A 17,293-nucleotide genomic window follows, 5' to 3' on the forward strand; every position below is an offset into this window, starting at 1 on the left:
GACTTTCAGATTAAATCAAGACATCAACTTGTCTCAGACCAAATTTTGACACTTGAAATTGTTTAGGGAGACCCTCAACCAATTTTCAAAACAACAACAAACAAACCACAGAAATAAAAGCCGACTTTGAAATGTAAGTCATAGTCTTAATCACTAAACCCTCATCTGAATCTAGAATTCTTCATTGACTCTGAAAATTGTTATTTTAAAACCTAATTCTGCTATTAAGAGGTGAAACCCTTATTTAAAAAACATATTTAGGAGCTTTAAAGGCAATTCCTGTTCAAGCCTTCACCTTATGAAGCAGCAGATGGCGCCTCAGGATAAAACCTGAAAATTATTATTATTATTTATGCCAGTTTCAAACAGTTTTAAGCCTCAGTCATAGAGTTCATGTTTTAAACTGATTCATGTTTGGAAAACAGGGTTATCATGTCACGCTAGGATAATAAAGGAGGATTTTATCATATTTTTAAGAGCGAATCGCTGGCTGTCTCTCCCAGTTCAAATAGAGAAGACGTTTCTCGCTGTCAATGGCAGTGAAGGAGATAATAAGGTTGTAGAAAACAAGTCTTAAATGAATGAATACTTAAATCAATAATCATTTTAAAGAATGGAGAAAAACCATCACAGCATTTGAAGTCCATGCTGAAAATTTATGACGACCACCGAAGGCTTTGAAAACGTGATCCTAATAAAATACTCAAGCGGGTGTTTGAGACAGATTGAGGGCTTGGGGGTAGCAGTGGGGGGGTCATTGGCTCATGACCTGAACAAGAGGAGTGAAATGAGATCGTTCGGCTAACCGTGACGGAGGGTCATTTCACTCTCACTGGACGCCTCACCAAGCCAACCCCCTATTTTTAGATTTCAGGACTTCTCAATGGACAAGATGATTATCTTTGTTGTCAATCTAATTTTGCTCAAGACACCATTGAAAAAAAGACAATTGAACTCATCGTTTGTGACACCACCTACTTTCTGCTATCAGAATATCACAGACGAATATAACAGTATATTGGCAAGTAATTTATATAGGAGCCGATTATACATTCATTCAAGTATTTTCTGTACTGCTTATACCCACTATCGCGGGGTGAGCTCCTTGGTCAAAATGATAATTTATTCTTTTATTTTCCATACTCCTATCCTCACAGGGGTGCTAGAACCTATCCCAGCCAACTATATTGGTGGCCAGCCAATCGGAGCGCAAAAAGAGACAGACAACCATTCAGGCTCACGCTCCTACTTTCAACTGTTCAACCCTACATTCATGTTTTTGGTAATAGTGAGGAAACCAGAGTACCCGGAGAAAACCCACGCAAGCCCAGAACATGCAAACTCCACACAGGAAGGTCGGAACCCACCATGAATGGAACCGTTGATCTCAGAACTGTGAGGTAAACATGCGAGCCCCTCCTCCACTGTACCGCCTCAAATTCATTCATTCATTATCTGTACTGTTTATCCTCACCAGGATCACAGGGGGTGCTGGAGCCTATCCCTGAATTGGTGCCCAGCCAATCACACTCATACCTGGGGGCAATTTAGAGTTATCAACCAGCCTACCTGCATGTTTTTGGGATGTGGGAGGAAACCGGAATACCCGGAGAAAACCCACTGTTAGGGTTATCATTATTATAAATGTGCTTGCAATGAAAAACGCTGTGCTTTATTAGGAATGTTAATCATTATTATAAAAATGCTTGCAATGAAGAACGCTTTGCTTTATTAGGAATATTAATCATTATTATAAATGTGCTTGAATATTAATCATTATATATATGTGCTTGCAATGAAGAACGCTTTGCTTTATTTTTAGAGTTATTGACATTAATAAAAGGCATTTTAATACATGTCTTGCAAGAGTAATGCTCGCTCCAAAGTTAACCAAAACAACTTGAAGGTCACTCCCCTTTTGCACCCAGACTATGGTTCGCATCAAGAGAACTGTAAATTGTTTTAAGAAGCATCGGCTTCTGAAGATGGTTCACATCAAGCGCTCTTGGGAAGATTCGGAGGACTGTAAATTGTTATGAGACTCTCAATTGTTTAGACTTCTTTGGTGCATGTTGTTAAATCTTATGAAATAAATTAGCAAGAGAGACATCGAGTGGACAGAATGATCTTGACCGAGGACGCGTGTGGATCGATTCTCTATTGCAAGAACCCAGTTATGAGTCAGCTGTCTGTTTGTTACGGCGTGCCATGGGCAATGCCTAAATGGTGAATCTATCACCCACGCAAGCCCAGGGAGAAGATACAAACTCTACCCAGTGAGGACCGACCTGGGATCGAACCCTGACCCCAGAACTGTGAGACTGATGCAGTAACTACTCGGCCTCCGGGCCGCCCTGCCGCAAATGATTCTAACAATAATAATAATAATAATAATAAAAAAGAAGATGAATTGACTATCTAAATAATTATTTCTGACAGCCCTACTTTCCGCCCACATGCACATCCACTTTTGGCTATCATAGTAGCCCAGTTTCTCACAGTATCAATCACAGGTGTGCTAGTCCAAGGGCTAAATTGGCCTAATAAGCTGCTGCGTGTGAGTGGATGTGATTGAGCAAGTAAACACCATATGGGAGTAGCATCACTAGCAAAGCCGCCTGCCTCCTACACAAGAAGGGCTCAGAGCCTTTGGCCAAAGCAAGCACTCACTTTCCCCCCCTTCTGGAACCCCACCCCCACTTCCCCCTATCCCCCCTTCTGGTCCACCCGCTGCCCTTCAGCTTTCAAACTCTTGCAAAATGAGAAGAGCTAGATTGCGGGGGAGTGGAGGCGGGATCAAGGGGGAGGTTTCTGGGGTTTGTAATTAACGGCAATTACGTGGAGGCGGTCATTAATCTTGGCAGGGCAGAATTAGCGGATGAAAAACAAAAGCGGACGTCGCCTTGGCCTCATTCGTGAGTAGCGTCTGGAAGCCGCGGGGTGACGAAAAGCGCGGTTTCAAATATAGAAGAAGGCCAAACTTTTGTTTGCAACGGAGAAGCCACAAACAAATATTTTCATTGCAAACAAATTATTTTTGAGATTAGTCACAAATCGGCTCATATCTAAATCAGATTATTTTACTCTGGCCGTGAAATTTTGGCTGAAAATGTGCAAAGGAACTGAACGTGTTGAGTAAAATTTGACTCGCGTTGGCATCACAGTTCTTGGGTTTGATCCCAGGTTGATCCTCACTATGTGGAGTTTGCATGTTCTGCAAAGTAAAAAGGAATATTTTAAACATTTTGACCGATTGTAATTGCAACTGGAGCATATTCCCATTAAAGGCAGTTCAAAAACTGAGCTTTTTAAATGTATTTTTATATGGAAATGTGTGGAAAAACAGTATCTAGGCGTCCAAACTACTTTTTGCAATACTGGACCGACCCACACAGACCCCCCATAATCAGGGCATGAACAGTTTTCCATTGCTTATTTATGGTTTTGTGACTCAATATGGGTAACCCAACTATAATAAATGTATGCTAAGACACAAAGCAGTCAAGTCTTCTTGCTTATCTGGCATTTTACTCACTGTCAGAGTGTGAGACGTGTTCCTTGGGGATCTGCATGACTCCAAAGAGCCGACTTTAAGGGTCACACAATCATACGTGGTAGATGGACATCCATGATACATTCTCACATTACAGCCAATTTACGTTTAAAAATGAGATAACCAAAAGGAAAAGGAAATGAAGAGGAGAAGATAGCGGAAGTGGTTTCTACCTACCGTGCCCCGTTGCTCTCTAGCTCCCAGGCTCTGGACTGGCCCGGTCTGGGCTTGGCCCTGTTGGCTCACTGGGGCAGGGGGACTCAGTGATGCAAGCCTACCGCCGCACGGCCAAGGGTGAGAAAGACGAGCAGGAGGAGGAAAAACAGTTGCAGAGAGGAAGGGAAAGATAGGCAAGAATTAAGAAAGAAAGCAAGTCATATTATAGCTTGTTAGTAAAAAATAGAAAAAAAGGGAATCAACAGAGCATAAGAGGCTAAAACAATGTTAATAGACACAAAGTAGTGTAGTATATATTTTGAGTTGTTTTCAGGAATGGCTCTGATCCAATCATATGATAGAAAATATTTTTTTTTCTCGTAGATTTGATACAAAATCAATATTGAGTAGTTTGGTGAAGACAAAAGATTGGTAGTATTTGGCAGCTGTCTTGGTACATTTAGTTCTTTTATGTATTCATTTTGGCTATATGGGAAGATCCTTGCAAAAACAGGTGACAACTCCATCATGTCATAAAGTGTTGACAGCAGGTTGCCAACAAACATGGCGAACGAGTGCATCACACAGGACCAAATTCCCCCACCCGCCCCCACGCGCACATCTAAAAACGCATTGTGTTCCCTCCAAGGACCTGCTGCTTTTCACACCTGGCTTGACAAAAAGCACAAGCTGTGTTTTTCTCTCTTTCCTACCTTCACTCAATCACACTTGTCTATATTTTTGCGACCTTTTCATCACGCCGCAGTTGTACACTTTTATTTTGTAAAGCTCCTACGCCATACCCAGGCAGGCTGGGTGACATTTGCTGCAGTCTGAAAAAAAAAAGTCTCTTTCTCTCTCCCTTCTATCTTTTAGTTTTTATTCTGCCTTAAAACGAGTGGATTGCAGACATAAAAAAAGGAATGTTTCACGCATGGTGAGCGAGCGGTGGAAAATGGAGGAGGAAGGACTTGGAGAGAGAAGCCATAAGGGTAAGAAAGCACCAGAGAAGGTCAGTGACTCTGCAGTGGAGTAAAAAGGAAGTCGCTGAGGACAATAAATATTAACTACACGGATGAAAAGTCATTGGATTTTAACGCTTGTAATTCTGGAAGCTAATGACAGCTCGGTAACTCTTGCTTATAGTCATCGATGGCTAAAAGGATCACGCTAATGCTCTCAAAACAGAGAAACTACAATGATACATTTGGGTTCCTGCAGCAGTGACGTAACAATCAATGTATATGAATCAATGTATAATAATGAAATGATTATAGTCACTTAGTAACGTGTGATTAGCATCCAGCTGAGGATGCATGAAAGAATTTTAATTTCAGGTCTGACAGTAGTTTTCTATGATTTTTTTGGGTGTGGGATCCAAAACTGTTCTCACTTTTTTTCCTCGCACGTAAATGTTTAAAAAAATGTTTTTAAAGAAATTAGAAAAACGCGGTATTTATATGTGTTTTTTTTAGTGAAAAAAAAAAGACATACAATGTCATTTGAAAGAAACTAGCATGGCATCAATGTTTGTTTGACACTACATATGTTTTTATAAAGGATATAGCTATTTCCGTGCAAAAACATAATAACGTATTATTCAGACCATAAATCGCACCAGCCCAAAAAATGTAAAATTAAGAAGAAGAAAAAAACTGTTAAAAGGATAATTACAAAAAAAAGAAGAAGAGGCTAAATTGTCATCATGAATTCTGGTTGTGATGTCACAACCAGAAGTGCTGGATCAAGTGGTCATTTCTGGATGCATTGTTTTGGGTGGAAAAACTATGATATTGTAAGATTTGAGTGCAGGTCCAGAAACAAGTCAAAAGAGAATGATCGAGGAAAAAGTGAGAACAGTTTTGGATTCCACACCACAAAAAAATGAGTTAGAAAACATCTCCCAGACCAAAAACATTGTTTTCTTAACTCGTTAGCCTGCTTGTCTACTGTTCACTTTGTTGCTATAGGCTAAAGCACTGGTCAAACTTACGGCATCTTCCTCTCCGCTACGGCTCGGGCTGCCCTCTGTTTCCCCAAATGAGTCGTCGGTGGGTGGGTCAGTGGCGTCCGTGGGTGGATCGCTGACGTGCGAGGCGGGCGATTTGGAGGGCGAGCTCTGGTGGGGAGCTGGTGTGGGGGCTGAGAGGGAAAAGTGGAGTTACACAAGGAGGATTCTCGCAGCGAATGGCAGTATTGTATGAAGTAGTATAAAGCACTTAAAATAATACTGCTATTACGATTTGAAAGAAAATACATTTAAAATACCTTTCAAATACTGAGAACCAGTAATCATGTGTAATAGCAATCTTTTTAGAGTATTATTTTTAAACAAAACATACACAGAATATTCACCTTTTCCTTTTTTAACAGAAAAATAAAAACAAAATAGAATGATTACTGTTTCCCCCTTTTTAAACCTTTTGAAAACACGTAAATAAATAAAAATAAAAAACAACATTAAAAAAGTAAAAATAAGGGGTGATTTTTTTTAAGGAAGAGACTAAAAAATTGTATACATACCATTTTGAAGTCAATATTATCTGTAAACGATTAATCAACTATCGATTAGATGCTGATTATTATTATTATTACTTCCCATTTGTTGCACAGGAGTTATTCACTGCTAATGACGGCAATAGAGGTCTAATCTATTTGAACTGGGAAAGGCTGGCAATGAACAATGAGCGTTGCCAGTTGCTCCCAGTTCAAACTGATGTGGATGTCGTCGTCAATGGCACTGAAATATGATGAAAATACTAGATGTTACCAGGAAAACAAACAAACAGATCTGCGTGAAGTTTACTCAACAAAGAAACAAACTAGTACTGTTGAGTATCGACTACAACTCACGAGAGTTAGTGGAGGGTGTCGTGGAGGTGACCGGCGTCAGGTTCATCTGGGAGATGTCAAAGTCATCACAGTCGTCCGTGTCCTGGGCGGTGCCGACGCGGCTAAAATAAGAGCTAAATGCCTCCGAGGTGCCCGCTAAGCCCGAGTGCTGCTCGCCCTTTTTTGACGGCATCGCTGGCGGTTTTGCCAGCTGAAAGTCCTGAGATAAAACACAATGACCTTGTTAGAATTTAAAGACAGACAACAACTTTATCAGGTGCGTCCCAGTGGTAAGCATCTTGTTTCATCAGTTGAAAATCAAATAAACAGAATTTCATGATGTGTTTTTCTGATGTGCACTAGTTAAAAAAAACAAATAAAAGCCAGCTTTTCAAGCAAGTGGCCGTGTTACATGGGGACAGATATTTTATCAATGCAATCATATTCTGTTTATGCGCATGGCTATAACTGAAAAAATGGCTGTGCTTTTTAGAGATGTAATTTTTTTGTGTTTGAATAATCTTATACAAAGTACTATGAGAGATCTAAGAAATTGGATATTTGTATAAATACAATAATTTGAGTGCAGTGTTGTACCTTGAACATCTCCTTGCTCATCTTCTTAGCCTGCTCCTCATGTTGGGGACTCGATGACGCAGACGCAGTTGGAGCGCCCGCGCCTGATTGGCTATCACCGGCCGGCGTGACCGTGGAGACGGGGGTGATCGCTTGGAACATGGCGGCGGGCAGGGTGCCCACGGGTTGAGCGGGGAGGTAGGCTGCAGGGGGAAAGGCTCCGGCCGCCATGGCCGCCCATTGTTGCTGGGTGGCGGGGAAGATGTTGGCCTGACCCCAGATGAGAGGCTGCCCGCCCGGGAGTACCTGGGCCACCGGACCAAGTGGGGACTGCACCCCAAAAGCCAGCGGCGTCTGGGTGGCGAACTGCTGGGACCAGTGTCCGGAGGGAACCGCCCCCATTGTCACATAACCTGGTATAAGACAGTAAAGAAGGGGAGAGAGTTATTCATTTAAAAGTTGTTTTTTTTTTCTCATTTAATTGTGTATTCATTGGCTGGTGTGACATACTCAGGTGCGACAGTACAAAATAAATTACAGTAATAGCACATTTTTAGGTTACGTGCAGGAATGACCAAAAATACTCATCTCCCCTATTAAGTTAGTTATTTGGTCCAAGTTCAAAGAAGTATAAAGGAGTTTTTGCATTTCGTGGTGTGTACTGGATATTCTACCAAGGTGAAGCATGAGATATGAAAAGTACAAAATGCAAACCGTTCTGGCTGATTTGTATAGTAAATGGCACATGGAGAATGGAGTAATTATAATAATGCAACAATAAATGCTGTTCCCAACACAAGTGGAATGACAAACAGTTTACCCGCCGTCCAAACAAGAAAAGCCTTTAGGCTACTTCCTGATAGGCGCTTAGCAACCACTAACAAAATCAAAAACTTCTTTCGCACTGATAAAATAAGAAATTACACCCTCTAGATCAGGGGTGTCAGACTCGGGTTGGTACCGGGCCGCTTTAACGTCAACTTGATTTCACGTGGGCCGGACCATTTTAGATATAATATTTACATTTTTTAATAAATGGATTAAAAGAATTGGATTAAAAGCCCTGAATATTCAGTTTTTATAGATCTAAAACAATGTTTATTTTAGCTTTTTTTGAATATATTTTTAGATTTTACAAAATAATTTTTGATCTAAAAACACAGAAAAAATGGATTAAAAAATTACAATTATTGATTTAAAAAGGGGAAAATCAGGAAATGTAATATACATCTATACTCTTCATTTTAATTTGATCCTAAAACAGACAGTCGGCACTCATGATTTACTTTCCCGGGCAACACAAAATGATGCGGCGGGCCAGATTTGGCCCCCGGGCCGCCACTTTGACACATGTGCTCTAGATGTAATGTGCTCGGGTATTTTATCATTTTCTTTCAGTGACATTTACAAATGTATTAGATAATAAACCTTTACCTCAGAAACGTCCACTCCAAGGTTTGCATCTTAAAGTGGTATTTGACCATACATTTGTAGGTTGGTAAACAGCCAAAGAAATACCCCAGAGACCCCCGTGCTCAAGCAGCTTATTAACTCATGGCGGTGATAAACGAATCAGAGTTGCCCTCAAATAAACTGTTTGAATAAATGCAGTAAATTTGCTCTAATAGCCTTTAACAACACTAAAACTAAGGAACTGCATCAACCACATTCCTTCTCTTCCACTGGCTTTAATGCTATGTCATAAATAAACGTATTGGCTGCTGTTGGGAAAAACCTTTGTTTATAAGTGCCTTAGAAGATAGAATGAATAGTTGGTAAGAACTTCTGAATTTCAAACATTTTTGGTAATTTTTGCAGATTTTTCTTTTCAGTTTTGGAAAGCTCACTGAAACAAAATAAGGACAAATATTTCATTTTGCAATTTTTGACCCTCATTCCCCTGCTCTTGTTATTTGGAACTCGACGTCCTTGCAGCCCCGCTCTGAGGCAGATGGGGGTGCAATTAAAACATCTTTTCTTTGACACACAAACTCATACATGCTTAGATAATAACGCATGCATCACCGGAGAGCGCTGGCCTACTTGCGCCTGTAGCTAATGTAGCATCTCTTTACGGTCACGGTGAACTGGCATAATTACCTCTGGAATGAGGTGGCGTCGTTTCATCGAAACACACTCATTAAAATGGCTGAAATTCATCAGCGGAATCTTTATCTATGACGCGGTTGCTCGTCGGAAAGATGAGCGAACGCGTCCATTTCAACCTCGCTGACGTACGGGGGAGTTGCGAGGCGGGAGGGGGTTGGAAAGGCAGGGCTCACGTCTCAGTCACGCACAAATACTGCGACCGGTGAGCCAGAGGTCGCGGCCATCTTTCTTCTCGACCGCCTCGGCCCGCAGGTAAATCCACAGCATCTGAGTCAGCGAGCTAATGATGCGTTTTATATTCCACACACAGCCGACGCCACCTCCTCTCCTCATCAACATTTCATTTCTATTCCATCCCTCTCTATTAATCACATCCTGTTCTTTTGCTTGCCTTCTCACATCTACCAAGAGGGCAGCTTATGGAAGAATGACCTATAGGATGCGTAGATTTCTCCATTTTTGGATAGATTACGTGGAAACGGATCAACGGAACAAAGCAAAAATATCCCATGGTTGACACAAACAAGTTTGTCACCTAAACAAACTGCTGTTGAAGGTTTTCAGGCACTGTGAGCATTAGAGTGGACATCAAAAGTTAACATGAGCTCAACTCAAAGGTCAAAGAGCATGAGTTGGTATAGTAAATAAAAGAGGGAAATTGATATAAAAAAAAAAACTATTGACACCAATAGACATTTAATCCATTCCAACTGGGAGTTAAAATAGATTTGACGTCTAAAATTACTGTTAGAGTTAAGCTTATGGGCAACACTAACTACAATTGTCAATTGGGGCCACAAAATATTGACCTCTGGCACGCAATTGGCCCCTCGACCACATGTTTAATACCACTGTCCCTTGTGAACAGAATAAAAATATGTAAGCAAAAAATTTTTTTGTAAAAAAAATAATAGGCAATTTGCAATCTAATGTATTACAGTGTTTTGCTAGAAAATATGATTTAACACAAAAGTATAAATGATGAGCTTTATGGAATGAAGAAAATGTTTTTTTCTGTAAGCAAACGTATCTGATGCATTATTGGATATCCATAATCAAATCAAATGATCAATGGCAGCCAATGAGTTAATGGCGCCCGTAATGATTAAGAATTTGAGTTAAGTCTAACTAGGGACAGCCTTAACGAACAACTGTAAAAAAAGAAAAATGTTTCTTGTGAGGGCTCTGAATATTTATTGCGTATGTGTGCCACTTGGACAAATTCCAAGTCAGCCCCGCTGATCACAGCCATGTATAACATATATAACACCAACCTAATAAGCGAGGGGGCGCGGAATGAAAGATGCATTCAGAATGCATTTAATTACATATCAGGGAGCCTCGTATAGCTGGCTGTGAAAACTATGTTTACTACTACTACTTTTCCTCAAATGTCACTTCACCTTTTTTCAACCAATAAATAGTTGAAAAAGAGGTAATTTTGACTTGCTTTTATAAATTTGATAACTATTCATTTGGATAGAAAATATGACCCCAAAACTATCAAAGCGCTTTGACTAGCCTCAATATAAACAAGCGCTATGCAAATGAATCCCATTTTACCATTGTTTATATTTTGGCGTTTGTTAAGAAAATACAGCTGGACAGAAATAGCTGTTTTAGGGGATAAACAAAGAACACGGGGCATGGTAATATAAAAACATGATTGGATATATATGCTACCTAGTTATAAGTAGCGTTACTAGTACGTTACGACATTTATCGACGTACTAACATGTAATGAAGGCATTTAGCTAATAACTAATAGGACAGGATGAGGGAAGATAGAACAGATTAGAGTATGGCAGGCTGAGTGAACATTAATTCAATGATAACTTCCAGCCCTCCCAGTTTAAATGCATAAGAGAGCTAAAGAGTTAAACGTGCTTCCTTGACACTAACTACAAAGGTATTTTGAGTTGAGAGTGTTTTAGCGTCATCTCGTGGCATTACAAAATGAACTACGGGTTTCATTAAATTTCCAACGGGGAAACAAAGGTGGATTTGCACATCACAACTTTTGAATCGGAATATTGTAATTATTTAAATGTGATATCGTAATCATATAAAGCATCGAGAAACTAATCAAAAAGGATTATCATGACATGTATTACTAAAATCACAATATTCCCACATTTCATAATCCTCTGAAATGAAAAAGTTGCTTATTTTTCCAAACCTGAGGGCACAGACGCAGGGTTGAAGGGTGCAAAAAGCTCTGCGGGAGGCTGCAGGCCCTGCAACGGGTCCAGCGTGTTAGCAGGTGAAGCTGGAGTCTACCAAAGCGATCCAAAATAAGTGTTGAAAAAATGCCAAATTCAGGATTTTTTTATTCGAGGGGGCTACTCACCGACGGCGAGGTTATGTCAGGAGGTGTGGACATGTCTCCGAAAAGCTCTAATTGGTTGATGTTCTGAGAATCACAACACAAAGGACACACACTGGGAGTCAGGTTAAAAAGGTTGCGCAGCCACATCGACATCCAGCAGCCCATTGAGAGACATGCACGCCGCACGCCGCACGCCACACGCTGCATGCCACACATCAAACGAGCGGCGTTCCTTACCTTGACGACTGCAGGGGAACACAGAGGAAAATGCACACAGATGGGGGTGAGATGAGATGAAATGGTTATGATGACATACTTACCGTGTACATATTCGCTCAACAGTCAGAGGCGGTAATATATATAGAAATACAAATACTACTTGTAGATAAAGTTGAATAGACTATTTTTTTCTAAACTTTTTTTTTGTACAACAGATATGCCATTGACGATGCTAGACATGGAAGCCATCTTGACTGGGATAGGGTAGCACCATCAATGGCAGTTAAACATGAACTTTCCCCACCAGTCCTCTCAGTTCAAATGAATTGGACTATGGCCATCAATGGCAGAAAATTAGTGTTTGACATGTGTGAGATATGTCGCCGTTTCTTTATGTATTTATGTATATATACATATATATGTATATATATATATATGTGTATATATATATATATATATATATATATATATATATATATATATATATATGTATATATATATATAAATAAACCTTATTAAAATTATTCCGAATAAACTCAAACCTCAGAAACTTTAACTTGAAGATTTGCATCCTGAAGTTGTTTAAGTTTGTTCTTGTTAGCAGGTCTGTCATGACTACCGAGGAAAAAATATTGCTTTGAGTTGTAGTGTAGATATAAGTTCTTAAAAGAAAAACCTTGGGCGGTAGGTTGGTGGTGTAATTATTTAATGAATGAGTAAAAATGAGGGTCAGAAGTCTAATTATTTGAAGACGAAACGATGAGCATTGTTTAACCTAAAGGCATTTTCGCATCCTTGAGCTTGAATTTAAATTCAAAGGGGGAAATATGTGATTATTTCGCCAATTTAAATAGAACTGCAAACTTATTTGCAACTTTGAAAAGCTTTTAAAAGTGTGAGCACAATAAAAAACAAATCTGTCCTTTCCATTTTGGTTTTTTTTTCTTCAGTAAAATTGTTCATGAATTCCAACAGGCCGGCAAAAAATATAAAATTAAAAATCTGATGTAGTTGTTCACTAAGTACCAGTATCACCTTTTCTTGTGTTTAAGAACCAGATCGAATCTTTTGTCAGAGACTGTGCCTTCATCCCAGGTTACTTTTGTATTTCCATTACCATAAATCGATGCATTATAATGGTTTTGCAATCCATCCATGCTTCAAAGAAAACAGCAATAACAATAATTAAATCATTTTCATTATTTATGATACATAAAATTAAAGTTCTAACTCTTTCTGTTGCGTGTCAGTGTCTGTACAGTAGTGGCAACCCTCTGGGCGAGTCATTAATGTCTTCCCAATATGGAGGCTCAGCGGCGTGCCTCTGAGCGTATCGCTATCAAAGACACCAGCCTTTCCATTTGATCCGAATCTATTCTGCATTTTGGCGCTCCCATAAATTGCCCCTCATTCCGTGCATTAATAATATCTTAAGGCCAGCGTGAAGCGGAGGGAAACTATTTTTAGTTGGGAAGGAATTTAGGAGCCTTGAATAAACGGTCCAAGATTTGCATAAATCATGGATCCGGATCTTCTTTTTTTTCCCAGATAATGAATGTTCTTAGAATATCTTCCTGCTTGCTCGCTCGGCAAAATCACGTGTAAACTGTCTGTGGTGGGTTTTCTTTTTAATACATTTTAAGATATATAAATATATCAGAAAATGGAATCAGCGTTTTTACATTCATGGGGACTGCATGGTGATTTAGTAAGAAAAGAAGTGGGCTGTGAGGCTGAGTTATGAGCTATTGAAGTTGCGGACTAGATGGAGATCGCTCAGCAAGACAATAAGATGGGATATTGATGCTAGCCATGTCAAACGCTGCACTTTGAGTCTGTGTGATTGAAAGCTTCAAATAAATGGAAGAGCTTCCTCCTACGCTTGCTTTCAGAATGTCCGCACGAAGACGATGCTTGGTGTTTCCCATGCGACTATGGGAAAGACAAAATTGTCAATTGATTTAGCCATTTTTAAACAGGCTTAGCGGGTAACTATTGCTCAAATTGGGTTCAATCGTGGCTCTTCAATATCCGGTTGTACTCAGCATGCAAAAATATGCGATTGGCATATGCCTATATTTTAGTCTACTTTACGTGGTCGGCTTCACAACTCAGCAGTTTGCGTGTTCAGATATTTGATTCTTCCTAGTTTTCTCACGCTTCCTCCACGCTTCTTATTTTAAAATATCCTTACTCTGATTTAAAATGCATGATTGACATATTTATTTGGAAGGCCAACTTTTACTCCTTCACTGTCATTTTCAACAGATGTCCAAGCCAGTGAGTACAAATTCTAACCACTATTTTTTTCCCAAAATTAAAGGGTGTTATGACTTATTTGTATACTGTTAGGTTTCCATTAATTGCTCAATAGCTGGGTCAATGCTGTGTTCAGTAATCAAACATTAAAATTAACCCTTAAAATATAACATGAAATTTAGAAATTTGACTTTGAAATAGCAATCCTTGTTTGAAACTGTCATTTCAAACCCATCTAAATATGTTCATACAGTTTTAAACTCAGAAATACACCAAACCATTGACCTTTCGCGACATTCGTGCAGAGTTTTAGCAATTTTAGTCTTTTCAAAAACATCCAGATGCAGGCACTTATTCCAACTCTGGTCGCTATGACAACAGCAAGGTTACATGTTTTATTCATGAGCGTAAACGGGTCAGGAGTCGGGGCAGTGGCTCCCTCCCGCTAGCAAAAAAAAAAAAACAATCGCGGTCCAGATGATTGGAGGTCGTATTACCAAATTTCACCCGGACCACCCTTACCTGAGAAACAGTTTCCAGGCCCAAGTCTATGAGATCCCCCTGCTGATGCTGAAGCTCTAGATGCTCGCTTAGTCCCGCCTGGGGGTTTTGCGGATGAGGATGAGAATGAGGATGATGATGGTTATGATGATGGAGTTGTTGGTGACGGGTGCTTTGATGTCCGTTCTGCAATCACAATCTCGGCGTTAGCTAAGCGGGTGGCACGAGAATGGGCTAGAATACGCGAAGCACATTAGCGGTTTCACACTGAGGCAAACGAAGCTGATTTAGAAGGGCAGGTGTTGCTCTCTCCAGGTGCTCCGCACGCACACGCACTTTATACACACACGGCAGATTTAAAGAGGTTTAAAGATCATCCCTACCTTCGTCTAAACTACAGCGCTGAGCTCCTTTTGTGTTTCTCTAAATCCTCCCTGAGAGTCACAATGTGCTAAACTAAGAGGCCGATACATCTTCATCGCTCTTTTAAACACATTGGATTCATAAAACAATAGATTGTTATTGTTTTGTTATGGCCGTAAAAAGACCAGCTGCAGTAAACAATGAAGCAGCCGTGAATTAGCAGACGACTAATGGTGGGTTTTGTTACTTTTTCAGTAAAATGTAACATCGATTAATAGTATAGTTTCAATATAAACAGCTAAAATGTCTGTTGCTGGAAGGGTGGTTTGTTCACAGTTCAAAAACTTTCAAAGTAGAAAAACTGAGACCAGTTTGGGAATCCGCACCCATAAATTAGCCAAAAACCAGCTGTCACATCTAACAGAACATATTCACTTTCCCAGTGTTCTCTTTGTACATTATGGTAATTAACCTGAATAAGCTAGTATTTGCAAACATCTGCTTTGCTTTTAAATAATTACATTGCTCCTCTTTTCTCAGCCAAGATATTTGGTTCTAATACATATCTATGCCCAAAATCTCAAGCCAAAAGAAATATAACTAAAAATAACATACTGTCAGACCTGATTAGTTAGCTAATTGCAAGATCAATCATTGATCAGTCAACTTTTAAAATAATCGTCTACTGCAGCCTTATAATTGAAAGCATAGGAAATTGGCCTTTGGAAAGCCATCTGCTCAACAAATGGGGAGCGAAAACACCTGATGCTCTTAAGTTTCAAAGTTTTTTTGTTAGTTGATATAACATTACTGAATAAACAGCAATATAATACCTCAAGCTAATTTCTGTGTGCTTCCATCTGTCCGAAAATCCCGTCTAACCTCACCTAGCCCTTTCCTTTGTCCCCCGTACATCCCGGCCACTGCTTATCAATTAGCCATCTCCAGTGGGGGAAACTGTAATTACCTGTGTATGTGTTCCCTCAAGTAATTAATGCAGGCTCTCTAATTAATGCCATCTTGCTGATCCCCTGCAGAGTGACTGATCACAACTGCAAATACACTCACACACACTGGCCGGCCACTACTGAAGCTCCAACACACACATTTGGAGCTGTTGCGAACACGACACAAAGAGATTACGGACATGTTTCTCCCCCAAAGATAATAATCGGTGGTAAAAGCGACTACTCTGTGTGGACTCTGCGAGGGCGTGTGTTGATTCAACACCAACACTCGGCGCGGGGTCAAGGGCTCGCTAGATTGGAATGGCCTCGCTCGTGTGTGTGTTTTATTGATCGCCGGCCGTTTAAGATGGTGACACAGTAAATAACCGAAGCGATTGCTTTGCACAGCAGGTCATACACGGGAGGGTGTTATCGTTGCTTCCCGAAAAGTTGTCGCCTACGCACATACCCATGGAGCAATGATCTCGGTTTAACGCTGATGCCTGCCATCAATTCACTCCTGCCGATGAAATAAAGGTTTAAATCTACTCCGAAGCAATACTGTGCGTAATCACTTCCCATGAAAGAAAAAAACAAAACAAAAAAGCTCATCTCACCAGGGGTGATGGGCCGTGACGAATCCGATTAAAAAGTGCATCATTTCTACATTCTTTGTTTATTTTGACTTACTTAGTAGTTTAGAGATGTGAGTTCCAATAACTGTGCTTCAGGAAATTATCTGATTTGCATAACCAATGTGTAGTATTGGTACCCTCAGCGGTATGTGGGTGTGAAGGAGAAGAAGCAGAGGCTAGATTCTGCTGATTCTGTTGCAGTTAAGATCCGAAATAATAAGTGTTTAGAAATATATTTAGGTCTTTTAACGTTGTTGATTCATTAGATAATCGATTAGCTGTCGATTCGTCGATTAATGGTGGCAGCCCAAGTTGTCAGATGTAATGGCCCTCCAAAGGAAACCAAAACAAGGATGTGATAGACATCAAAGATGTGCATGACACCTCTGAGTTTGTGGCAGGGGGTCTTTAAACTATTCCACATTAGGGCTACAGTGGGTGCAGGTTTTAATTCTAACCAAACATGAAAACAGAATTTCACCAAATCGGATGTAATCAATTGATTGCAGTCCGGTTCTGCTTGTTTCAGTAGGAACTTCATTGGTTAAACTGTCTTTGCTGGATGGCTTGTAACAAAAAAATAGGACCCACAACGGCCTTTGAGAACCGGTTTGGAGACCCCTACTTTCTGGCATCAACGTGATTTGGGTTCTATTTACCTGAGTTTTGAGCTGTGATTCAACGGACTCATGCAATCAAAGGCAGACCTCCTACTATATTCAAAGCCCTCATTAAACCTGACGATTCAGAAATGCAAGCTGATTACCATGAAATCACCGCAATGCCTATTTACATCCCTGCAATTCATCTAATG

The 17,293-nt window shown here is 40.1% G+C and overlaps 1 protein-coding gene across 13 annotated transcripts in view; it reads right to left on the reverse strand.

Annotated features, from left to right (window-relative positions):
- Nucleotides 1-17,293, reverse strand: part of dab1a (DAB adaptor protein 1a) — a 171,939-nt gene that overhangs the window by 2,076 nt on the left and 152,570 nt on the right. For 4 of the 13 annotated variants that reach the window (XM_077607183.1, XM_077607188.1, XM_077607186.1 and 1 more), the window contains 7 exons: nt 14,556-14,720; nt 11,577-11,639; nt 11,406-11,502; nt 7,139-7,530; nt 6,563-6,761; nt 5,703-5,851; nt 3,731-3,827 (listed from right to left, as the gene is read on the reverse strand). In XM_077607183.1, coding sequence (XP_077463309.1) covers nt 3,747-3,827; nt 5,703-5,851; nt 6,563-6,761; nt 7,139-7,530; nt 11,406-11,502; nt 11,577-11,639; nt 14,556-14,720 — 1,146 coding nt within the window. In that variant the 3' untranslated portion in view covers nt 3,731-3,746. The remainder of the gene's footprint in view (nt 1-3,730; nt 3,828-5,702; nt 5,852-6,562; nt 6,762-7,138; nt 7,531-11,405; nt 11,503-11,576; nt 11,640-14,555; nt 14,721-17,293) is intronic. The other 9 variants (XM_077607195.1, XM_077607193.1, XM_077607190.1 and 6 more) reach the window with 4 other exon arrangements.

Source organism: Stigmatopora argus, chromosome 8 (genome assembly GCF_051989625.1).
Source record: "Stigmatopora argus isolate UIUO_Sarg chromosome 8, RoL_Sarg_1.0, whole genome shotgun sequence".
In the NCBI taxonomy this organism is placed as follows: domain Eukaryota; kingdom Metazoa; phylum Chordata; class Actinopteri; order Syngnathiformes; family Syngnathidae; genus Stigmatopora; species Stigmatopora argus.